This window comes from Phalacrocorax aristotelis, chromosome Z (assembly GCF_949628215.1).
Source record: "Phalacrocorax aristotelis chromosome Z, bGulAri2.1, whole genome shotgun sequence".
NCBI classification, from domain to species: domain Eukaryota; kingdom Metazoa; phylum Chordata; class Aves; order Suliformes; family Phalacrocoracidae; genus Phalacrocorax; species Phalacrocorax aristotelis.
In genome coordinates, this window is record NC_134311.1 from 29,704,423 (window position 1) to 29,730,187 (window position 25,765).

The 25,765-nt window shown below is 42.0% G+C and overlaps 1 protein-coding gene across 5 annotated transcripts in view; it reads left to right on the forward strand.

Moving 5' to 3' along the window:
* ZNF462 (zinc finger protein 462) overlaps positions 1 to 25,765 on the forward strand; it is a 91,074-nt gene that overhangs the window by 39,148 nt on the left and 26,161 nt on the right. For 3 of the 5 annotated variants that reach the window (XM_075079703.1, XM_075079705.1, XM_075079706.1), the window contains exons 2-7: positions 1,974 to 2,225; positions 2,830 to 8,318; positions 9,178 to 9,342; positions 10,941 to 11,215; positions 14,360 to 14,478; positions 18,694 to 18,885. In XM_075079703.1, the coding sequence (XP_074935804.1) occupies positions 2,006 to 2,225; positions 2,830 to 8,318; positions 9,178 to 9,342; positions 10,941 to 11,215; positions 14,360 to 14,478; positions 18,694 to 18,885 (6,460 nt within the window). In that variant the 5' untranslated portion in view covers positions 1,974 to 2,005. The remainder of the gene's footprint in view (positions 1 to 1,973; positions 2,226 to 2,829; positions 8,319 to 9,177; positions 9,343 to 10,940; positions 11,216 to 14,359; positions 14,479 to 18,693; positions 18,886 to 25,765) is intronic. The other 2 variants (XM_075079707.1, XM_075079708.1) reach the window with 2 other exon arrangements.

A 25,765-nucleotide genomic window follows, 5' to 3' on the forward strand; every position in this document is an offset into this window, starting at 1 on the left:
AGTGCCATCCAAGACGGAGGAGGGAAAAAAGGAGGAAAAAAGAAAAAGCCTGGTGTGCTTGAGATGAAGCTGAGATAAGCGAGGCCATGTTGTGCACTGGTGAGAAGCTCTGAGCCTCTGAGTGCAGGAGTTGTCTGAGCTAAAATGGCTGCTCCCAAAGCTCAGAGGACTAGGGCAGCTTAGTGAGTCTTAAAGCTTCAGTGACGCAGGGGCTCATATCTCTTGAAAGTGTGATAAACACATTCAGCAGAGCTGTGGCTTGTTTGGCTGAGATGAAAGGACTAAGCTTGGGGGATGGGTAGTGAAAACTGGATGATCTGCTTTTCTGTGAAGTACTCTAAATGCAGGAGTCGTCTGCTCCATGGAAAAATTTGTTTTCAGGTCTAATGGACTGTGCTAAAGGAGACGTGGGGTGGGGCTTCACTCACTGCTGTAATTTGATCCAGAGCAGATAGCAACCTCTTCCACACAATTTGGTCTGGTGCTTGCACATAAAAGCTTGAGTATCTCGATTATTGTAACTTTGTTAGCTGAAAAGAAGCTGGTGCAGCGTTCCTTTTCTTTATTGGTGGTGGGAGGGAGTGGGGGAGAGAAGGGACACCGTGCAGCCTGCAAAGTAATGTAGGTGAATATACGGAGAGCCTCTGTGCTCAGACTGTCCAGAATTTGACTTCCAAGAAGTTTATTTTAGCAGGCTAGCAGAAGAAGCATCCTTTGTACAAAATCCTGATGCTGTACCCTCTCTTGTTTCTGTGCCCTAATGTTTTGGAGCTTTCTCCTCGCTGTGGAAGTAGCTTCCTACTCTACACACAATAAACACACAGAATTACCGGTCCTTTGGGCTGCCATTGTGCCTTGGACCTCTGAAATACTTGGTTTATCATCCTTCCCCAGTGCAGCACCTGGATCCTTAAAGAAGTAATTCCTATATTAACATAGGAAGGTTGCTCATGTGCCTATGGATTGGACAGGGTAGGAGGGTCTAAGGCTTCTTGTCTTGGTTGTGCTTTGTGTTGTCTCTCCTTCATGGTGGTGTCGAAACATAAAACTCTCTGTTGCTGGATTAACTGGTCACAAGCTGAACCACCATACTTCATGTTACTGCATCTTGTGTTGCTTTATACTTAAAGGTACACAGAGCTTTTGGATAAACCAAGAAAGTAATGATATCTCTGAGTCTTTGTAACTCCTGTTTCCATTGTACTTTTGCAGTATTCCTATTGCAGTTGCTGTCCCTTTCTTCCTGCATGCCTTTCCATCCCCCAGACTGCTAATGCACAAAAGTCATCATGTCCCCAGTATAACTAAAATTAAACCATAAACATTTTAACAAAGAATGGAGATGCCCTTACAAAGTTTGGTGGAAGTAGGGCAGAGCAAAGCATTCTACGTTGGGTTCATGTAGCTGCACCTCATCTTGCAGTTAGGTCTAGGTTTTCCACCAACATCAGGATTGATGGGAAGAAAGGCAAGTTTCTTCCTGGGAGGCTTTTCATCTGTGGTAGTGAAACTGGCAGGACTTGGCAATTTCCAGGGAGCTGGAGTGGGTCTCATAAAGGCAGAAGCCACTGTCTTCTGATTGTAAATTTCAGTGCATGACTGGGAGTAATGTACTGTTTCTCTAGCATATGGGTTGTGGTCTTTAAACAAGACAAAATTACTGAACAATAGCCCTATCCTGTGTAATGGAAAAGACAAGAGGACAAAGTCCATTGAATCAATAGTCACTTGTCAGAAAGTTGACTTAGTGTTGAGTCAGCAACATGTGAGCTGCCTAGATAGGACTTTATGTGAATCTGAATTGATGCCTCTTAATATGGTAAGCAAAGGTTGAGTTTTATGCCTCAGTATTTGCGAATCTCTGGAACTGACTGAGTCATCAGAAGCTTGGTATTACTTATTTTCAGGATTCGTGACAATGGCATTGCTGTACAACATGTCTCTTTCTTCTCTCCATCCCGTTTTTCTTGCAGAATTTTCTAATGTAAAAGATCATCCCTGAACCATGGAGGTGCTGCAGTGTGACGGCTGTGATTTTCGAGCTCCATCTTATGAAGACCTAAAAGCTCACATTCAGGATGTTCACACTGCTTTTCTGCAGCCCACTGATGTCTCTGAAGAAAGTCCTAGCCAGCCAAGGTCTGGTTCCATGAATGCTAGCAACCAGACTGAAGTTGAATTTTCTTCTGTAAAGGATGAATTTACAATTGCAGATGAAATAGCAGGTAAATCTCAACTCCAAGATTGATCTCAACTCTAAGATCTCAGCTCCAACCCTCTATTTTACATGTGGCTTATTTCAGTGTGTTTTAGTTCCTACTTTTAATGTGATTTAAAAGCTCACATTATCTTTATTGGTGCGTTAGCAAAGCAGTTGTCTATCTTCATCCATATTGGTTCTGACCATGGCTTTTTCTGTAAATGCAGACATGGAGGATGATTTTGTTTCCCAGCTGCTTTTGATATATTTCTTTATACTGCTTTTTGGTTTTCAGAGATTCATGGTTGTTCTTCGCTACCATGAACCACCTCAAAATTTTCAACTTTATTAGCATACTAGCTTTCTTTTTTCCCCAGGAATATTACTTTGGAAATTATCTATCCCAAACTGGACACCACGGTCATATATATCTGTAGACACTATGCATAATGGTAATTTTTCTGACCATTGCCAGATATGTAGATATCACCATAAGTATGTGAGGGAATCCTGGTGTGATTATCATCTGTTCAGGATGTGGTTGCATTCTTATGCATACAGGGTGGGTGGAGAAAAGCCTCTTTATTTGATTTTATTTATTTACATATACACCTTAATTCTCATTTTAGGGCAAAATGCAACAAGTCAGATGGGAACTGGAAGTTACTATAGCCAGAGCCAGACTTTCTATGGTCAGCACATGGCTCCAAATCCTAAACCAACCAACAAGTTTTTCCAGTGCAAGTTCTGTGTGCGTTACTTCCGTTCCAAAAACCTCCTCATAGAACACACACGCAAGGTTCATGGAGCACAGTCTGGGGGGAGCTCAGTAGGACCACCAACTGCTAGTTCCCTAAGTTACAACATCATGATGCATGAAGGGTTTGGCAAAGTTTTCAGTTGCCAGTTCTGCACCTACAAGTCACCCAGGCGCGCGAGGATTATTAAGCATCAGAAAATGTATCACAAAAACAACCTGAAAGAGAGTTCAACTCCTCCTACTGCTGCCGCTATGTCTGAATCAACATCTGCTTCTGTGCCAGTGCAAGAACCCTGCAAGGAGCTGCCTGCAGAGGTGGTGGAGCGGAGCATTTTGGAATCTATGGTCAAGCCCCTGACAAAGTCTAGGGGCAACTTTTGCTGTGAATGGTGCAGCTACCAGACACCTCGAAGGGAGCGCTGGTGTGACCACATGATGAAAAAGCACCGCAGCATGGTAAAAATACTGTCAAGCCTGAGGCAGCAACAAGATGGAACCAGTGCACCTGATGTACCGTCTAAGAGTGCCCAGAGTGCCTCTCCAAACTCTAATTATATCTCCATGAATACAACAGGACGTGAGATGTCAAATACTAATGTCTCAAACTTCAGGAGCTCTGTGGGCAATTCCCTTATCAGGCCCAACTCTTCTACATCTTCCAAGTTTTCTTCTGTGTCTTACCCTCAAATGAAGCCTAAGTCACCTCACAACTCGGGCATGGTTAATTTGTCTGACAGATCCCGCTATGGAATTGCTGATATGACGAATTCTTCCGCTGACCTGGAAACAAGCAGTATGCTAAATGACTCCAGCTCAGATGAAGAGCTAAATGAAATGGACAGCGAGAATGGCTTGAACTCCATGGATCACCAGACCTCAGGAATGTCTGCAGAGCAGCTGATGGGATCTGATGGCAACAAACTATTAGAAACAAAGGGGATTCCCTTTAGAAGGTATATGAACAGGTTCCAGTGTCCTTTTTGCCCTTTCTTGACAATGCATCGCCGAAGCATTTCCCGTCACATTGAGAACATCCACCTGTCTGGGAAGACAGCTGTGTACAAGTGTGATGAATGCCCTTTCACTTGCAAGAGTTCATTAAAGCTTGGTGCCCACAAGCAATGTCACACAGGAGCAACATCAGACTGGGACACTATGAACTCTCAGACTGAAAGCATTGCCTCTTCTTTGAATGACAGTACAGTGTCTTACGAGAGTGGAAATATAAATGGCAGGAAGTCAGCTGGGATGATGGAGGCGGTGCAGCCACAGCAGCAACAGCAACAACAGCAGTCACCCCAGCCCCATTCACAACATCCATACAAGTGCACAATGTGCAACTATTCCACCACAACTTTGAAAGGCCTCAGAGTTCATCAGCAGCACAAGCATTCGTTCTGTGACAACTTGCCAAAATATGATGGACCGCCATCAAACACACCACAGGAGAGTGAGGCAGATGCTCACCCCTCTGCCAGCACAGTGAAGAAGAGCCAGACCTCCATCCTTGGGCTGTCATCTAAAAATAACTTTGTTGCGAAGGCCCCTCGGAAGGTGTCAAATGACTTCCCTTTAGATCTCTCTCCAGTGAAAAAGAGAACTAGAATTGATGAAATAGCAAGCAATCTGCAGAGCAAAATCAACCAAAACAAACAGCAAGAAGATGCTGTGATTAACGTAGAGGATGATGAGGAAGAGGAGGAGGACAATGAGGTGGAGATAGAAGTGGAGTTAGACAGAGAAGAGGAGCAAACAGAACCAATGATAGAGGTTTCCAGTTCTTACACACCCCAACAAATGTGGGGCAGAGAGGCTAATGATTCCCAGAAGGAGACAAACTTTAGAAGCATGCAGCATGACTACAATTCCACCAATGGAGCAGAGATTGAGCTCACTTTATCTGAAGATGAGGAAGACTATTATTCTTCTGTGAGCATGAAGGACCATCAGAGCCCTAATACCTCTGTTCTGGGGAGCCAGTCAAACATGTATGGTACTGATCAGAACAACGAGAATTCAGAGTTTAGTGACTCTGGCAGGCTTTACTATTGTAAACACTGTGATTTCAGCAACAAATCTGCCAGGAGTGTTAGCACCCACTACCAACGAATGCATCCCTATATTAAATTCAGCTTTAGGTATATCCTGGATCCCAATGATCACAGCGCAGTATACCGCTGTCTTGAGTGCTACATTGACTACACAAACTTTGAAGACCTGCAGCAGCATTATGGAGAGCATCACCCTGAAGCTATGAATGTACTGAACTTTGATCATTCTGATCTGATCTACCGCTGCCGCTTCTGCTCTTACACAAGCCCGAATGTTAGAAGCCTGATGCCACATTACCAAAGAATGCATCCCACAGTGAAAATTAACAATGCAATGATATTTTCAAGCTATGTTGTTGAACAGCAAGAAGGTCTGAACACAGAGTCTCAGACACTGAGAGAGATCTTGAATTCTGCTCCAAAAACTATGGCAACCTCCACTCCTGTGGCTCGTGGGGCTGGTGTGCCAGCTGGTTTTAACAAAAGTGCCACCAAGAGTTTTAGTCCTGAATGTGAAAATCAGAAGGAACCTCCAGTCAATACTGTGGTTGTTTATGACTGTGACGTGTGTTCATTTGCAAGCCCTAACATGCATTCCGTTCTGGTGCATTACCAGAAAAAGCACCCTGAAGAAAAAGCATCATATTTCAGAATTCAGAAGACCATGCGTGTAGTGTCTGTTGACAGGGGCTCTGCCCTGGCACAGATGTCTTTTGAGTTGGGGACACCTGTCTCCCCAAAATTGTCCAACTTGGCTTCTCAACCTCCACCTCCCCCACCACCACCCCCAGACCTCGCTACTGAACTCTACTATTGCAAACACTGTTCATACAGCAACCGCTCAGTTGTGGGAGTGCTTGTCCACTACCAGAAGAGGCACCCAGAGATAAAGGTCACTGCCAAATATATCAGACAGGCACCCCCCACCGCAGCAATGATGAGGGCTGGTGAGTTGACACCTGGTATTCAGAGGCCACCAGTGTCAATGCAGCAGTTGAGCCGGGGTGGATCTGAGGCCTCTGTGAATCCTCCAGAGAATGAAATGTTCTTCTGCCAACACTGTGATTATGGAAATCGGACTGTGAAAGGCGTGCTCATTCATTATCAAAAGAAGCATCGTGACTTCAAAGCTAACGCAGATGTGATTAGGCAGCATACAGCCACCATTAGAAGCCTTTGCGATCGCAGCCAGAAGAAATCAACTGGCAGCATGCCTGCTCACACCTCCAGCACCGAACGGGACAAGTCAAAGCTAAGAGCCCTCAAATGCAGGCAGTGTAGCTACACATCACCTTACTTTTATGCATTGAGGAAACATATTAAGAAAGACCACCCAAATCTGAAGGCCACGGTCACATCCATTCTGAGATGGGCATTTTTGGATGGCTTGATAGAAGCTGGTTATCACTGTGAATGGTGCATTTATTCACACACAGAGCCAAGTGGTTTGCTTGTGCATTATCAAAGGAGACACCCCGAGCATTATGTTGACTATACGTATATGGCAACTAAACTCTGGGCAGGTCCTGATCCTTCCCCTCCTGCCCTAGTGATGCCAACAGAGATAAAGACCTATAAATGCAGAGACTGCATTTTTGAAGCATCTTCCATTTGGGATATTACTAATCACTACCAAGCATTTCATCCTTGGGCCATGAATGGAGATGAATCTGTGTTGTTAGATATCATTAAGGAGAAAGATGCTGCTGAGAAATCCATCCCGCAGCCTGATGAAGCTGGGGCCAGGATGGATTCTGAAGACCAGATAACAACATCACAGATGGATCAGGATGCAGAGTGTGCAGAGGATCCCAGCCTTTCCCAGGAAAAAACTGTCCAGCTGACTTCTGCAAACCCTGCCATCTCTTCCACTCCGTATCAGTGTACAGTTTGCCAGTCTGAGTACAACAACTTGCATGGTCTCCTGACACATTATGGCAAAAAGCATCCTGGCATGAAAGTGAAAGCTGCAGACTTTGCTCAGGATATAGACATTAACCCAGGGGCTGTATACAAGTGCAGACACTGCCCATACATTAATACACGTATTCATGGCGTTCTCACACACTACCAGAAACGGCACCCATCAATAAAGGTCACTGCTGAAGACTTTGTGCATGATGTGGAGCAGTCAAATGATATTGCTCAGAATGATGTGGAAGAGACAAGTAGGATTTTCAAGCAAGGCTATGGTGCTTATCGGTGCAAACTCTGCCCTTACACCCATGGAACACTTGAGAAGCTGAAAATTCACTATGAGAAATACCACAATCAACCTGAATTTGATGTTTTCGCCCAGTCACCACCAAAGGTGTCTGCCGCAGTGGAGCCAGACATGGTGACTGAAATCAAGGCCTCCCCAGAAATTGCTGCTGAGGATGTTGGAGAAGTCTCTCTGCCAGCACCTCATTTCTCCAGTTCTCATTTAGTGTCTCACACAGTTTTCCGGTGTCAGCTCTGCAAATACTTCTGTTCCACCCGGAAGGGGATAGCTAGGCACTACCGCATCAAGCATAACAATGTCCGGGCACAGCCAGAGGGCAAGAACAACCTCTTCAAATGTGCTTTGTGTTCGTACACCAACCCTATCCGCAAAGGGCTTGCGGCACACTACCAGAAAAGACATGACATTGATGCTTACTACACTCACTGCTTAGCAGCCTCCAGGACAGTAAGCGACAAACCCAATAAAGTGATCATTCCATCTCCTCCCAAGGATGACACTCCTCAGTTAAGTGAGGAGCTGAGGAGGGCTGTGGAGAAGAAGAAATGCTCGCTTTGTTCCTTCCAGTCCTTCAGCAAAAAGGGTATTGTGTCCCACTACATGAAGCGTCACCCTGGTGTTTTCCCTAAGAAGCAGCATGCAAGCAAGCTAGGGGGATACTTCACTGCTGTGTATGCCGATGAGCATGAAAAGCTAACTCCAGCTGAGGAGAGGAATGACTTTGAAAAGCCTGAGGTGGAGACTGAGGCTCAGGAAATTGAGTGGCTTCCCTTCAGGTGCATAAAATGTTTCAAGCTGTCCTTCAGCACAGCAGAGCTGCTGTGCATGCATTACACCGACCACCACAGCAAGGATTTGAAGAGGGACTTTACCATACTGGGAAGCGGCACCCGCTCTCAGAACCCTGTCTACCAGTGCAAGCACTGTGATACCAAATTGCATAGCACAGCAGAGCTGACCGCACACTTGAATGGTCACAACGAGGAATTCCAGAAGCGTGCCAAACGTCAGGAGAGGAGGAAGCAGCTTTTGAGCAAGCAGAAATATGCAGATGGTGCTTTTGCAGATTTCAAACAAGAGAGGGTAAGGATTTGTGTGTCTGGTCTTTTTCCCTGCTGCCTGCTCCCTGCCAGGGAGCCCACTAATGCCTACTTCCATGTTCACTTTGACAGCCAAATGACCACAGGCTAATGAATGACTCAGCATGCCAGTGAGCTCCATAAGTCAATTACACATTGTGCTTTAATTTCCTCCACATCTCCCCAGGTTCTGTAGGAAGCCCTGCTCCTTCCTACTGCTTCCTTCAGTAGTTTATCTGCTTTCCTTCCTCCCACCCTTCTTTAAAGCAAGGTATCTGACAGTTCCTTGTTCTTTTGTGTCAAGGCTGCCATGTACTTTGTTCCAGATTCTTTACAAAATGTCCCATCCCCCTCTTCAGTGTATCCCTGAATAACACATCAGTTTCCTTCTCAACCTCTCTCTCAGTATTTTATTTGATTAAGCACTCAATATTAACAGGACATGATTTTTTTCTGGTGACTGAAGCTTTGGGCAAGTGCCTCACAAGCAGAAGACAAAACCGCTACTTTTCTTGCCACTTATTTTTCCTTCTGCTTCAGTTTGAAATATACTTGCTGTGGAAAACCTCGACACAGCTGTTGGGGAAGTTGTGGTGTCAAAGAGCACAGTTTCTGGCCAAACTGAATGGTCTTCTAAAGGACTACTGTTATGCAGAAACTGAAGGTTTCTCCTGCACAGACGTCTTGTCCACTTACTCTGGGGAGGCATTAATAGATGTCAACAAAAATTGACCTTGCAGTTCTGCAAAACAGGACGTGTACATCAAGCATAATTACCCTTCAGGTGTAAAATCTGATACCGTGTTCCTAAGAATGAGATAACAAAACATACTTCCATGATTTATGCTTATGTACTCAAACAGGCTTTTGGACACTTGGAAGATGTTTCAAAACTTAAGGAAAGGAAGGTGGTTGGCTACAAATGCAAATTTTGCGTGGAAGTCCATCCAACACTTCGAGCCATCTGTAATCACCTCCGCAAGCATGTCCAGTATGGGAATGTCTCTTCTGTGTCAGCTACAGTAAAGGTAAGAATTTCAGAAAGGTGACTGAAGGCGACTGTGACTTCTTGCATTGTTTGAAATAAAGGACTCATTGAAAACCTATGGAGGGCTCTTGTAAAGTTGAATGGGTTTTGAACTGGGTATTCTGGTTCAGCATGATGTTTTAATCTAACACTAAGTTTCTGAAGTGCATTTGGTTTATTTTAAAATGTTTTAACTTTTTTTCACTCTTGATCCAGGGGCACGAAGACTATTAATTCTCATTTCTTCTCAGCCAGAAAGGAGTTGATGTCGTTGATGACCGAAAGACTTGGTTTATGAGCAGGAGACTTTCTCTCAGCTATTCTGGGCTACTTTTCTGCTTAGTTACACCCTAAAGAGCTGCTTGTTTTCTTTTTTTCTTGAATTTTTTTTTTAAGAAGAGGAAGTGTGCACATGCAAATGTGCGAAGTTGCTTGTGGTGCACCTTTCCACGTGAAATTTGTATACTGACTCCAAACAAAACATTCAATGGCCAGCTGAGCCAGTGGTCCCATTCAGGTGATTAGGTGTAAATGTGTCGTTCCTTTCTCCCCGTGAAAGGCAATGCCTTCTAGGACGTCTCCAAGGATAGGCCATGCTCCACAGCTGTATTTCCAGGATATCGGCAGGGGCAGTGAAAGTGCAACAAGGCTGTGGGAAGTAGCTGTGTATTCCTTCTCGCGCTGCAGTGAGCTCTTGGCAAAACTCCTGCTGCCTAAGGGTGCTTCTTTCGTGACATCATCTACTTGTTGTGAGGAAGCCAAGTCCTTCATAGCCTACCTCATGCTACCTGAGAGAGGTTTCATTGCCCTACCACTGACCTTCCTATACCTTACCTGGTACTACTGACAGATTCAGATGCTTTCTTCCTAACAGTCCATCTCCAATTCTCCTTGCTTCTTAAGTGAGGTTTATGTAGGGTCAATGCTTTCTTTTGGGTAAATAGAAATTTTGTAGCAGGGAACAAAAGCTGAAATCTATGGCTGAAGGAGTGTGATGGAAATACTCTTATAGGTTATTAAAGTTGCTGAAAAATGCATGCTCTGGTTAGAAAAGGGAAAGGAAGGTTAATAAAGGGAATTAAAAAAATTTTTTCCTTTGCATTTTACTTTTAAAGAGGATTCTAGGGTCTTAGAGTACTGGCTTCTTTGTTGTGAATTTGACACTGATGGACAAAGTCTAGTGTAGACTACGCTGCTGTATTAGTCTGCAGAGGAGCTATACAGTAAGCTAGAGCAAGATAAACTAAAATTGGCTTGCTCTATACCTTACTAATGTTTATCTGATCAAGTTTAGAAGATTCATATCAGGACTATTGAAAGGTAGTTGATTCCGTTTCTTGTCTTTTTGCATTATCTGACACAAATTTGATTAAGGAGTGAGGCTCCTTTTACATATGTGTGTATGTATGCAATAATTACATTTTTCCCTCCCAAGAGTAGGCCCTTTTTTCAGAAAGCCATTGATGTGGAGTTTGTGTAGGGATATATTTAGAAAAATAATGCAGTGGGAAGCCTAGGCATTATAATGAACACGTGGGAAAGACTGAGGGACAGAAGGGAGAGAGAATTGATGGCTCTGGGGGGGTATGTGTTTTTTAGCAGGAAGCTGAAGATTCTTCAAACACAACTTTGATGGAGGGTTGTGAGGGAGCCAAAGACCCTGGCATTGTGGAATTTACAGAAGCTGAATCTGGAGCATCCTTGGAAGATGAAACCAGGCCTGGGGGCTACCACTGCAGCCAGTGTGACCGGGTTTTGATGTCTATGCAGGGTCTGCGATCTCACGAGAGGAGTCACTTGGCTCTGGCCATGTTTACCCGGGAAGACAAGTACAGCTGCCAGTATTGCTCCTTTGTCTCTGCTTTCAGGCACAAGTAAGTTGTAGCTTTTATTTTTGTTTTCAAAAGAAGCACAAAATAGCACTACTGTTTTCTAGGTTGGCATTGAAGAAGAGCTCACTCAACTTCATCTTGAGTAACACTTTTCTCAGCATTTAGGTATTTTCCGTGCAGCAAAATCTTTGGCCATTATGAGTGGCTATTTATAAAAGGTCACATCTTTATATCTTCTTGAATTTATTTAAGCCCTTCTGGCTTTTTGCATGTAGGGGAAAAGCATGTGAGCAAAAGAATAAGACTTCTTTCAGTAGGCAGACAGTGAAGCCCACCACTTATGCAACCTTGTCAAATGCATGGGACTTAACAAGCCAAGAAGAAGAAAGTATTTTCCATGTTAATCTTTCATATATAAGGAGTTTCTGCTGCATATAACTACCTTGTTTATGATTACTATAATTCTTTGATGATTGAGTTTGCATTTCTAATGTTAAATAACTGTCATAAACTTACCTTAAAATTAGATTTTTTTTTGGTCTTTTCTTAGTTATGGTATGCAATTTTAGTCTACAAATATTTCAAGTTCATACCAGTGTGGTATACTAGTGACTCTTTCAGCATGTTTCCGTGTCTGATGTAGCATGTGAAAAATACATAGTCATCATTAGTAGTCACATTTTGTATGATTTGTTTCCCTAATGTTGTCTTTGCCTTCCTTGAGCTGGGTATTTTTTTAAATTATTTTAATCATAATCATATATATAGCATACCCCAAAAAAGTGGGGTTTGGGGGATATTTTCCCCTGGCATCTTGGACTGACTCAGAGGCACATGTTTTTCCAAATTTCTGGGGAGAGAGGTGCTTATTTACCGTTTTAATAAAAGAAGAGAGATCCAGGTGCTCATTTGATGTAGGCATTGATAGCACTGTCAGTAGCGCTCTTAAATTTGGTGAGGATGTCACTGGTTTGCAATCAAATGCATGTGAGAGAGGAAGCATGATAAAAAGCATTTTTTAACTCATGTTAGAAAGCAAGATTTCTGCTAGTGTCACAGCATTGCAAATTGATGCCACAGTGTGGTCTGCCTTGTTGAAAAGGATTGAGCAGCCAACAGTAAGAAAGGGACTGGGGGAAGAGTGGGTACTACTGGGTGAATCCCACCCTGCTTTGGCAAGGCTGACAGTGGGGGATGCCCCTACCTTGCAAAGTTTAGAGAATGTGCTATTTGCCTAGTAAACTGGTTTGCTTCCAAAATGAGACTTGTGTTGAGTTTGGTGTCTAGTCACTCTGTTTCCTACCTAGGAAGCGAATAAAGTCGTGCCCTACAAGTAGAAGGATGGGGTAAGTCAGAAAGTGGTGGATGGCAGGGAAGAACTCTACAGGTATCACCAAACTTGATAATAGGTATTGTCGCTGTTGTTGAAGTCATCTGCTTCATCTTTGATTTTTGTTTCTAATGCAATTACTCTCTCGAGAGATAGTCTGTGAAATTAACAAACCAAATGCTTAAACAGCCCACTGTTCTCCCAAATCTGACCAACACTTAAAAACCTGCCTTCAGAAGAATTTTGTGGGCAAAGTATGTGGTTGTGAATGTACTTTGAATTGTTGCTGTGTAGAATACCTTAAAGTATGTATTTAGAATAGCTTGATATGTATTATATACATCTTTGGCAGTCTGCTTTTATTGTTAAGTGCGCTCATTTCCTGTCAGCTATTTAAAACTGGTTTTGTTCTATGAAGTATTCACTGCAAGGGTTCAGTGTCTTACTCATTTGGGAGACTTTTTCCCATTTCTGCTGAAAAGCTGTACATTTTATCTTGCCACAACCTCCATCCCAGATTTCTATGAAATTGTATTTGTATGAAGTGGCCCTGAGAGGAGACATAAGCTCATTTTTTATTTTTTTGCTGTCATCAGATCTTTGAGTACACAGACTTCAGTGTTAGCTCTCGTAAACAGGGATTTTCTGGCTCAAGCTCTTGTCAGTGTGGGACTAAAGATCCCGTGACAATCTTGTGTAGTGTGAGAGGGCTGGAACAACTGCCACTTGATCTGCGTGCTGATAGTCAGTAAAAAAAGGACAGTTTAGGAAAAGTAAAATGAAATATGTTGAAATACATGTAGAATTAAGGTGGCAGGTGAGGGGTAGTTTTGGCAAATTGCCATTCCTCTAGTGTGCTGTGTCTGCCCTGTTGTTGTTCCACCACCATGCATAAGGTGACTCAAACTAACACTAGATCACAAAGCGTGAATGTGTCAAGGAAGAGGCTGTACTGGAACACTTTACAGCCCAAGCTGAAACTACCTGCCTGGCACCTGGAGACTCTGAATTCATGGCTATTGTCCACAGTGTAGGAACTGTAGAGCTCTGCAGGGCTCACTCAGATAGAATGAATTTGATCTTCTGTTAGAAAATGTCGAAAACATCCTTTTTTCCCTTCCAAACTTCACTGAGCTATTATGAGAAACTGTGGAGAGAGAGCAGGTTCTGATCACCCCCCAGTATTCAGACTGTCAGTAGCTTCCAGTTTCCCTGAAGAAAGTAAAGGCTGGTCTTTGCCACCCCTTCTTCTCTTGTTGAGCTTCATGCAGAATCTCCCACACTGTTACTTTTGAAACTCTGCTGCCTTTTAATCCTGGAACTCATCAACTGCAGCCTGCTGGCACCCTCCCCAGAGCAGGATCTCTAATCTGCTTTTGCTGCTGTAACGAAAAGAAGGCTTCCTCAGTAAAGCTGGTCGAAAATACTTCCCCCCCCGCCCCCCATCAGCAGGACAAAAGAGGGCATATTTTGACGAAAATGTTTGCCAGGAGAAAGATTCTGTAATGATAATTTTTTTTTGTTCTTGTCTGTTTCTTGTTTCTTCAACTGATCCTTTAAGTCTGGATCAGGTATGATTTAATTTATACTAATAATGCCCTATAAGTTTATTCAAGTGGTTTGCTTTCTGCATAACAGAATTGGTGTCAGTTCTGCTCCTTTTCCTCAGTTAGATTCTACTTTATTCTGTAAGCAAACCTATTAAACTTTAGGACAGAGTATGAAAAAGAAGAATTGAGCCTGGTCTGCCTCTTATTTAATTTATTATTGCTGTGAAGTGTGTGCTTTGCATCAGAAGGAAGAGTGAAAATTATTTACTCTTTTGTGTTTCCCTTTTCTGTCTTTCTCTTTTTAAGTCTGGATCGTCATATGCAGACCCATCATGGACACCATAAGCCGTTCCGTTGCAAACTGTGCCCATTCAAGTCCTCTTATAATAGCCGCCTGAAAACCCATATACTCAAGGCTCATGCTGGTAAGTTTTCTCTCTCAGTTTTGCAGTGCAGCAGCTGAAATGGCCCATGTATTCTTCTTGCTGATCAGAGATGCTGGTTTGAACCACGTGTTTTGTCACCAAATTTGGGTAAGATTTTCAAAGGCAAGTCAGGATTGGCCAGCCTATGCATCTGTTAGAATCAGTGGGAGTTCGGATAATGTTTTTGGAAGGACAAGAATTTAAAACAGTGATCAGTACTTTACGAGCTTCCTTCTTTTCCTCTATTTTCTTTTATTTGAATAATTTTTTTTTTCTTACAATTTCTGCTCGTTTTCAAGTAAATTTAATCAGTCTGCTTGTACCATTGGTGCTGTCATGGATTGGTAGTGAGCTTTGCTCCACTGTATTTGTATTTATATTTGTGCTTTAGGTGACTCTGAGAAAAGGCTTGTGGATTGCACCTTGGTAGAGTGTTATGCTGGCTTTCGTGTTAAATCCAAGCACTGCAAACTTTGGGAGTTGGGTCACTTGTGCAGCACACTGAGAATGGCACGATTCCATTATTGTACATGGAAATTTTTCCTGCAAATCTCTGTATTGCAGTATGGAATCCATACAAGCAAGCACACGACATGCTTCTGAAGAACAGGAATTGGGAAGGTGATATGTCATACAGGATAGGTCACCTCAAAGTGTAGCACTTTTGATTATTAAAAAGTGAGAGACTCATAATTTCCTCATCTTTATTACTTGGCCCTAGACTAATAGCACCGACGCGCATCATGCACTGAAAGGTTATCAGAAGATTGGTATCAAAAAGCACTGGCTCCATTGGTTACAGTTGCATCTTTGTGGTTAAAAGGACAAAAAAATCAACCCTCAGACCGCAGCCCAAACATGTACTCTGATGCAAATAACAGAATAGTGACCAATTGAAAAACTGCAAAGTAGTCCAGTTGTTAAACACTTGCAAGTAGAAACTCCTGGAACAGATGACGAAAGGGCTAGAAGTATGTTACTCTCTATTATATGTTTACACTGTGTCATACACTCAGGTTGGGGTGGGGAAGGAAGATGGGAAAATGGGAAGAAAAAGCAAGAGGAATTTATAGCTGTCTGCTGATTTAGGAAAAAAAAAGGTAATTGTCACCATTGATCCAAAGGCACTTTTCATCTACAAAAATGTAGGAGGGATTGATGGTCACTTGTACTTCGTTTCCTATATTGATTTCGTATTTCACAGAGCTTGTGCCAGGACCCTTTTCTGTAATTAGGTGGGTATTGTGGATTAGTTTAACTTTTGCCAACCTCCTGTTTTATGGGACCATAGCATTCTGTTCCTTCTAGGAAATCCAACTGTATGCAGCAGTTCCAGTTTACAGAGTCCCACATCCTGTATGGAAGTGACATGGTTCTTTATCTTCTCCAACAATAAAAATGTTTTCTTTATGCTCTTGTACAGTTGGGCTACTTTGTGTTACCTTGTTTGAACCTGCCAGATTTTTAGCACCAAAGTTAGCATGCAACTAATATTTACTTCGCACTCCTCTTCATGTAAGTCATTGATTTATTTATTATGAATTCATGCTCTTGAACTTGATTATCAGACGCTCCTTGAAGGACCATGTTTTGCATCGTACAGGAACACATTTTCACGGTTGCCTAGATAGTGCTTACACAACGACTTGTGTAAAAGGGTTTCCAAAGGCTTATGAGATGTTTCAGCCTGCGTCCATTTCTACCAAAAGAGTATTTGCATCACAGAAAAATCGCTTGTATGTTTTTCAGTCAGAGCTTTGCTTTGTTGCGTTTTGAGTCAGTCCTTCAGAAATATATACTACTGAATAAACATGTTATGAAGACCTTTCCTCAGACTTCCCCATTTTCAATAACTCAGTGATTCTCTGAACCTCTCTTTTACTACTGTTTTTTGTCTCCTGTCAATCAACTCATTATCAGTTTATTTAGAAGTGGAAACTTCTCTGAATTTTTCTGAGTTCTCCTGGAGATCTTTAAAATCCTGTAAAATCCTGAAGTCTTTTGCTCAGCCTTTTACTGCTCTTTTACTCTGTCCCTCATTTTCTGGGGATGGGTCAAAATTCAGTGGACTATAAAATGCATTCTTGCCTAGCAGCTGGCACCACTCAGTGTTTCTCATATTTGTTTTTCATCCAGTATGTGCCATCTCCTTTGGCATGGAGCAGAACAGTTTATAGTATCTCTAAATGGGCTGTCTGTTGTTTTCATCTGAATTTTTTCACCTGTTCTTTTTTGGGTTTTTTGGTCTTATATGTTTGGGGGGCCTTTGTTAGCATTTTCTAGTGTCCTTGCTTCATTAGTAATGACACCGGATGCACTGCATGCACAAATGGATGATTGTAAGACAGAGTATTGGCTCTGCTCAGTTTCTGTGTAACCTGTAACATAATGCTTTGGGTACATACCAGGTGTTGGGACCCACTACATACATTTTTAGATCTATTTATTTGTATATGTATTAAAATAATCATTTTATGAAATGCAAAACTAGCAGTGAAAAAACTGAAGAAGGCTTCTGTTGAGCCAAACTGTAGCCTTTCCTCTGCAATCAAACACATCCTTTCATGCTGATGTCCACGTGAACTGTTATGGCTATAGTGGGTATATTTATTAGTTGTGCCTAGACTGCTTAATATGGAATTGTCCCCTATGTGCTTTAATGTCTTGTGGTGCTCTTAAGTTAACGGTTGGTGCCTACTGTCGCCCAGGAATCTCTTATACTGACAAACCATAAGTTCTATATCTGTATCTCACTGGTGTCTTATACCTTGGAGTTTCTTTTGTCCCTATATTATTCAGTTCCACTGAGCAACTTGTTATACATGCTATACAAAGAATGTTTTCTTTCTACTTGTAAAAAGGTAATATATAACTGATACAAGATGCAAGTGAGGAATGCCATTTGAAAAAACATGTGAGACAATTTCTTGTTTCACCATTTCACACTCTAAGTGATCTGTTCTTTTTCAGATGTACCAAAAGAGGCTTTTGAAGAGTTTGTATTTTGTCACTGTGATTAGCATAGCTTTTTTGGAAGAGTGGGGCGGGAACTATTTTTATGTAGTATGGTTGCTAATCTTTTCAGGTGTGCTTGCTCTCACTTGCTGCAATACATGTGTTTTCACATACTCTTTTGGTTCACTTATATCCAGTGTTGGAAACAATGCTGATTGAGGACCTTGTTTGCTAAATTTGATGAGAGATGGAAAACATGCTCTGCTTAGTTCATTACCTGAACTTTTGTTCTTCTGTTACTATTCATGAATATTTCACTCCTGTATTAGTTTTGGCACTTTATGTACAACTCATATATGGCCAGTGTTACTCTTGTACATGGAAGTGGCACTTCCAAAACAATAACTTGGCACCTGCATAATATCACATTGTTTGTGTTGGGACAGTTTCACTTTGTGTTCCAGTTGCCTCCATGCTTAATGCAAAACAAATCTTGTCTCAGGATTTGTTTCCCCTTGTTTGCTGTCTCTGTGGCTTGGGATGTATTCAGAATTAAATTCACTACTGTTCATTGCTTCTGTTCTTTCACTTCTTTTTAGTGCTTTTTCATAACACTTTCACATAGCCTTACAGGTATGCACTGTTCTTAGTATTGCCATGTTCACGTCTTGCAGTAAACCAGCCTTGACTTGGTTACCAGTTCTATGAAGATTACTCCTGCCTAATGGCAGGTTTTTCATAAGAAAAATGCGACCTTCCCCTAATGTAAATACCCTCCTCCCCGCTTTTTTTTTGGAGGGACCTTTCTTAGCATTTTGTAGCGTCCTTCTTGCTTCATTAATAATGATGCTGGATGTGCTGCATGCAGAAACAGATGACTTCACCCTCTCTGGTTGCTGTTGTCCCAAAGAAATTTGGAAGTGCTATAGTTAAGTGACTCCATTTTCATCCCAGAGTCTGTTTCTTTGTCATACCATGCAACACAGGCATGCTAAGAGTCTGGTCTCTGTTTTCTGGCATCAGTCACTTTACAAGGATCTGCAGTTGTCAGAAAGCGATACTTTGGTCCAAAGCAGGTGTCTGTACTCACAGACTCCAGACTGCTCCAACAAGGAGACCTGCATAGCTTGTTCTCTTTGGGATCAGTCTTTCGCTGAAGAGTCCATGGGAATTTTACTGCCGAGTTCAGTAAAAGAAGTATGGGGGCCCCATTTTGTTTCTTTTGTGAGCTGATGACTTGCCTGTATTTCGCTCACCCAGGTGAACATGCCTACAAATGTTCCTCCTGCTCATTTTCCACCATGACAATCAGCCAGCTGAAAGAGCACTCCTTGAAAGTGCATGGGAAAGCACTGACACTACCAAGACCCCGCATTGTCAACCTTGCAGCCTCACACGCCCACCACACCTCCAAGAACCACACTCCTGCTGAAGAAGTGGAGGACTCTAATGGTAAGAGGTGCCTCAGAGCAAGAATTTAATTGTCTAAGGTGCCACTTAATATTTTTATTACCAAAAAAATTACAGCAGGTAGCTTGCCCAAAAAGCAGCTTCATTTGATCATTAAGAAAATCCAGAAGTTGCATCAAAACCAAGACTAAATATGGTGTTGTAGGAAGTGACCTGCTTTAGATTCTCACCAGTTCATACTACATTAACTTGTCCTGTCACCAGTTGACTTTGGGATATGTCAGTGCTGGCTTTACTTCTTAGCAGAGATTTAAATGGTAGAGAATTTTCACAGGCAGAGCTTCTGTTGATAGCCAGTGGGGAAGGGATCATCTAATTCCATCCATACTCCTGAAAAACACCCCTTTATCTTGTTAGTAGAGCACTGCAGTGAAACCACATGATTAAGCTTAAAATGTGAACCTGTAATGACAGTAAAAGTAATTATTCTTTTTGTCCTTGCTACAGAGGACACCAAAAGTACCTTCAGTTATTAAGCTGCATCTGCAGAAAGGAGAATCTGAGAATCATTTCTTTTCCATGCTTTCTTTGAAAGCTGTTCATCCCCTTGTGCTGGAGGAGTATGCAGAAGATATTTGGAAAGGAAGGAACATTGTTAACAGAGAAAGTGTAGACTCAGAGGTGTTGTGTGGTATCACAGCAAGTGTTGATGCTTTTTAAGTGGTAGCTTATGAGGCATGTTTTGGGTGTCACTTCCTGCCAATTAAGAAAAGAGGTGGTCTTCGGGGGGGGGGGGGAATCTTAATTCCTGGATGAGTTGCACTGGCATGGGAGGAAAATGTGGGTGACTCTAAAAAAAGGTTTAGACCTGCAGATGTTCATGGAATTGGGATGGATGCAGGGCGTATTAGAAGAGAGGAAAAAAAATTACCTTTCTTCCAGAAGTTTGAGAGGTTCTTAGGGTTTTTTGTTGTTACTGTTTTGCTTGGGTTGTTGGCAAACTAAGGATGGGAGGAAAATATTATCAGTAATAATTTTGTAGCATTTTTGGTCTCCCATCTTCCTTTCTTTCCTTTCTCACCAGAAAAAAGTGTGAAATGAGAAAGAGGGAAAGATAAAGAATTAAGTTCAGAAAATGGCAGAAAGGAATTTAAAGAAAAAAGTAATCAGCGTAGAAATACGTGACTGAAGAAAAAGCGAGGTGTGAATAATATTTTTGTGGTTCAGCAAGTAACTTCTGGGGTCAGAATCACAATTAACAAAAGATTTTGGCTAGCTGCTCTTAGACTATCTTTTGTTAAAGCGTTATACGGAACAGTGCAGTGAAGATTTACTAACTGAGCTTTTATTTTTGCTAATGCTAGCTTAAATTAATCCAACAAGCAGAATACATATTGTGTATTCTGCTCCTTTTTTATTCCTTTTTTAAAAAATGTTCCATTACTGACTAAGAAGTGGAGAATAATTTTCAGTGTCTGTCCTAGTCTTTCCTGTGCATTAGCAATCTTTTGGTAGCAATGGTGTGTGAGAGATACAGAAGGACAATATTTGAATTTGGGAAGGCTGGTTCATTTACTCCTTTTTTTGCTTATCCCAGGAGCTCAAAGTCATGATTAGTGAGGTTTAAATTTTAGTGCAGATCTCTGTAGAAGGTAATTTTACAGCCTTTAGGAACTCTTCCTAAAAATAGATAAGATGATGACTTTGTTAACAAAAGCATTTCATGAGCTTAACTCTGTTACCTAGATCTGTATTGCAGTCTGAAACCAAGGCAGAATTTGTCCCAGTTAGTTTGATCATCTTTAAACAGGGTTAATGGTTAAGTCACTTTGACAATAATAGAAGCCACCCACTTGGGAAGTAGTCAGAGAAGTACAGGTGTTACAATAATCGTGTTATCGTTTTCAGCATTGCTTGAGGAAGGTATAACCTGTTTTAAGCAATTTTTTTACATTAGGAAGCTGGCTGCAGATCAAGTTAATGATGTCTGCTTTTACAACATCATTTATTTTTGTTTTTTAGAAGAGAATAAATCAATGTCTCTGTAGCCTAAGCCTGAAAGTTGCAGGTGATATGTAGGATTAGATAAAAGACTGGTCCCAATAATAGGAAATAGGTCTGTGTGACTGGCGCTATTATTTCCAGCTGGAGCCAATATTAAGTGGGGCTCACCTGGTGTAGTGTAGTTGGATTTTGCCAGTGTTAGTACATATAAATAACCTGCAATTTGGGCTGTGATCAAGTTACCTCACTGGGATGCAAAATTGAATTAGGGCTGGGGTGAAAGGCAGACAAAAGGTTGCCTCACATTGTTATGAACTTTTTTTGTAGGTTGGTAGGTATGCAGCAGGCTAGTACAATTGAAGTGGTTGTAGAAAGGGCCTGTTCTTGTCTGTGGATGAATATTGTGGTTGGAATAGGAAATAGAGCAGGATGACTTGGGGGAGATTTGAGGAGCTAGCAGAACTCATCTTGCCAATTGTTGAGCCCTATAAAAATGGAGAAAAAGGAAACGGGTACTGAATTGTAATAGCAGAGTGCATGTCTGAATAGAACTGTTCTGGGACAACAGCCCAGTGGAACTTCTGCTGATGCTTTTTTTCCTGCAGAAATTGTTCCCTGAGGGGCCTTTCTTAGAACATGTCTTTTGTTATTTTAGATTGATCCATTCATTAAAAGATGCAAGTATATTTAAATTTCTGTGACTCATCTCTTTTAGTGTTCAACTGTATATCCTGGAGATGTTTTGGGTGCTTGATATACTTTTTACTGAAGTGAAGTTAAAGTGGAGTAGGTGCTGAATGTTTTAGGAAGGCCAATCCCTGGCAACTACATTGTCATTAGAAAGCATAGCAACCACTTCAGTGCTTGTATGCCTCTCTCAGAGCAGTAGTGTAAGACAGTGATTGTGTCAGCCTCAGTAAGTCAGCAGAGACAGGTTTCTTACAGAGACATCACTGGAAGATGCTCCTTTTTGTATTCTACCTCTCTGCATGTTGAGTGATATTTTGATATGTAAGGAACCAGTTTTCATTGTATCCGAATCTAACCAGAGGTAAAGCACTCAGGTTTTTTTTGGGTGGTGGGGTGATGATGGGTTTTTTTGAGGGTGTTTTTCTTACAAACACCCACAAAGACCCAGCGACTGTTGATCTCCAGTGCAACTTTTCTCTGTTTTGCATAGCACAGGGGCACTGAATGCTTTGTGGTGGTCAACTCTTTTTGAAATTGTAAGGTTGACAAATACCTGTCCTCTTGCAAGGAGGGAATGGTGGTGTCTGACTATTTTTATTTACTCATTTGCCATTTATACTGAAATGTGGCTTAACACTTCTGAGAACTTACACAGTAAAAATTCAGTGTCAATTGAAGTATGACAAACTGCTAGGAGGATTGGGTGAACCCCCTAACAAGATCTGTTTCCATGTTCTTTCAGAGCCTTTCTGAGAATCAGAACTTATATTCATGTTAATTTCTGCCCAGAAGGGTTGTATGGATTTATTGATGATACTGTCATCCTATGGGGCAGTGTGTGTCACAGACAGGGGCTTCCAATGTTGCACTGAGCAGGCTCAGCTCTGTTCTGTTGACTTGAGTCCGAGGCAATGGAATCCCACAGTCTGCATTGTCAAGGCTTAACATTAGAAGAGAAATATGGAAGAATTGGAAGCAAGGCAGAGACACAAAAATTGCATGACTGAACACTAGAAAACAGGACTAGGAACAGCAACAGGTGTTACTAGCAAAGTGATCATCAGCTAAGGAGAAAGCACGTGGCAACAGACGTGGATTGTGTAAGCAGTGGTGTTGTGTGTCTTTGCTTGTATTCAAGGGCTGTGGAGGTGGTGGACTGCCTTCCTCTTATAAACTGGAGAAATTAATGAGTGTAACCTATTGTCATAAAGCCCACAAAGTAGAATTACTCAATAGACTGATAAACAGTATCATGTTATGACTTCACCTTCAGCAAAAGCTTCTTGGGAGCCGTAAACTGCCCTGGCTAGTACTACTGCTTTTTTGAGTAGCTCGTTATTATGTGAAAATAACCCCTTTGATCTAACTGTGTTGTAGAGCAAAGTACTACTCTTCATTTGTGTGGTTGGCAGATTGGAGCCTCGTAAATTTGTTTGTATCATGACTGTGTGCAGTAATTAAAAATAATAGGCTTTTAATTTTACTGATTAAGAATACTGAATTCTCAAAATAAAACAGCAAAGTGCAACTGATAGACTAGAAGGACCTGGATGTGGCTTCTAATGTCTTCTCAGTCATGCTGCTATTGTACAAGATCATTACTTTTTAGTGGTAACCAGTTCTTGAAATATTGAAAGCAGTACTCTTTGTGTGTGCCCTTGAAGCTCAGTATCATGCTTTTCACTGTTGGGCAAACCAAACGGGATCTATCATTAATACCAGCACACATCACAAAACACATGCAGGGTCAGAACTAGAAGATTTTTTGAGTATTCCAGTACATGGTATGTCAACATCTTCATTAAATTTAATGACTTGCAGCAGCAAATGCATTGAAAACCGCTAAGTGAAACACCCAGTGCCCTGTACCATCTTTCTCTGAACTTTAGCCTTTGCCAGTGGAAAAGAACTTTGCCTCATCTAGAGACTGAAATATAAATACATCTGCTTGCTCTGCCAGAGCTAGGCTGGGTACAAAACTGCTTGACTAAGTTCTGTTTCTGGGACTGTTGTTTAAGAACTGCAAATCCCTTCCCATTTCTGTATACTTCTTCAAAGTGTATAATGCATAATCAGGACGTGTGTCTTCTGTGCCACTTGTCAGATAAAATCCTGAGGGGTGCAGAGGGTCTTTAGCAGGTTTGCTAAAGCAATTTCATGTGCTACCAGAATGAGAGGAGAACAGTGGGAAGCAAGGAGCCTTTTCAACCAAATTCTCTCAGCTGGTGCCAGTGAGGCAGGACTGTTACAGTGATCCACTCAGCCCTAGAGCTGCATATCTCCCTCTTCCTTCCACCTTTCAGAAGAGAGGCAACCTTTCCATATGCTCAGGCATACTACTCCTGATTTTTTTTTGATCCATACCATAGTTTGCGACAGACTTGTTTATTTCTATTTGCTTGCACTGTTGCTGTTGATAAAGGATACTTTTCTAACCTTCCAGTCAGGGCACAAAGTTCCTAAAATGATCCTCCTCACCTTTGGTGCTGTTTCTCGTTGCTACTACGTCTTAGTGTTTTATGGCTGCTGCTTGCTGTTTGAGGAAGACCACAACAGTCCTCACAGCCCAGAAACCCTGTACTGGAGCAGAATAGCCTTTTCCTTGTGTTTAGTTTTGGGTTTGGTTTGGTGTTTTTTGGTTTTTGGTTTTGTTTGTTGTTTTTTTTTTCCCAGGGGAGGGATTTGGACCCCACTCTTTTGAAATTTAAGACCCTCTTACTTCACTGTTGTTTGACTGGGAGGCAGAGAGCCAGTAATGACTACAGGGCAAATTCAGGCAAAGTTTCAATACCAATTGCTTTAATTGCAAGGTGAGTTGGAAGGGATAGCATCCATATTAAGGATGCAAGATGGGGATCTGCATACTGCAGAACAGAAGATGCCTCTGCTTTTGTAGTTACAGTCAGGCTGCAAAGAGTTATCTACATGCTCTGCCTGTTTCCTGGCTTTTGTGCTCCATAGGAGTGATGCTACATGCTCACTCTGAAGTATCAGATTAACACTTCTTCCGTGCAGCCTTTTTTTTCCCCAGCCGTGTTCCTTCTTTCCATAATCTAGAGCAAGTTTCTGCTTTCCCCTCAGACTTTGCCTGTCTTTCCTTCCCAGAGGTGCCACCAGTGACCACACTGCCTGCCAGTGCTTGTTACAACTCTCCGGTACTTGGTGATCGGTCTTGCTTCTTGTGGTCAGCATTAAAGTAATTATCAGATGTTGGATCAGATGGGAACTTTTCTCCTGCATCAGATTGGCAGGAGCTGGTGGAACAAGTGCAGGGCTTGTTCACCTCCAAGTTTACTGAACAAACTCCTCGCTGTTTCAAAGACCTAGGGCACTGATGATGACCTTGTTCTCTGCAGCTCTCTTCCACTGGTGTACAGTTGTTTGGCTTTTGGTCTTTTCCTACAGCATGTTGAGAATAGTTTTGTGGCTAGTGGAACAGAGGGAGATGTTTATTCTGTCATTGGCTGTCGTCAGGGGGGGTGCCAACTTGCAGATAATTGTGCAGTTTTCTGGTCCTGAGCTTTTTGTTCTTGAACTGAATGGGTAAAGACAAAATGGGGATTCAACAGGATGGAGACAGGAATGCATGCAGCTGGGAGAAGGCTGCTGTCAGTGTCTGTATGGATTTGGCCAGCCTGCTGCAACGGGATTGATGCGGTACTGAAAGACTTGCCTAGTTGTAGAGGGAAGACAGAATAAACTGTTTGGGTGGATCAAGTAATAAATGAAGGAGGAAACATCTTCTAGATTCCTCTGGACAGACAGAAATGGCCTGACTGCACCCACGGGGGAAAGAAAGAAGCATATTTAGGCTCCTGTTGGGTTTTTTGCTGAGGTTTTTGCTTTCTTTTGGCTCTTTTACGTTCAGGATAGGGGATGAAGTGGTAGGTGGTGCTCTCTTAGCTGTCATGTTTTACTGCTGTCCCTGGAATTTGTGATCACTCTATGTAGAGTAAAAAGGATGCTATTGCTGTGAAGGGGTGTTGTGATATGACTTGACCAATGCTGTACAAAAGAGCGTTTCTGCAGGCTATCGTTCCCACATATTAGTAGTCTTCTTGTGTAAGCTAACTGATATTCTCCCTTTCCCCTGAGACTCCAGGTATTTTCTACTGATCTAAAACCTACTAGAGGGATTTAGTGCTTGATGGAGAGGTAAAACTCCTTTGCTCATTTTAGCTCTGTTGAAACTGACATATGTGATCATCATTGTTGAGGTCCAAAGTGT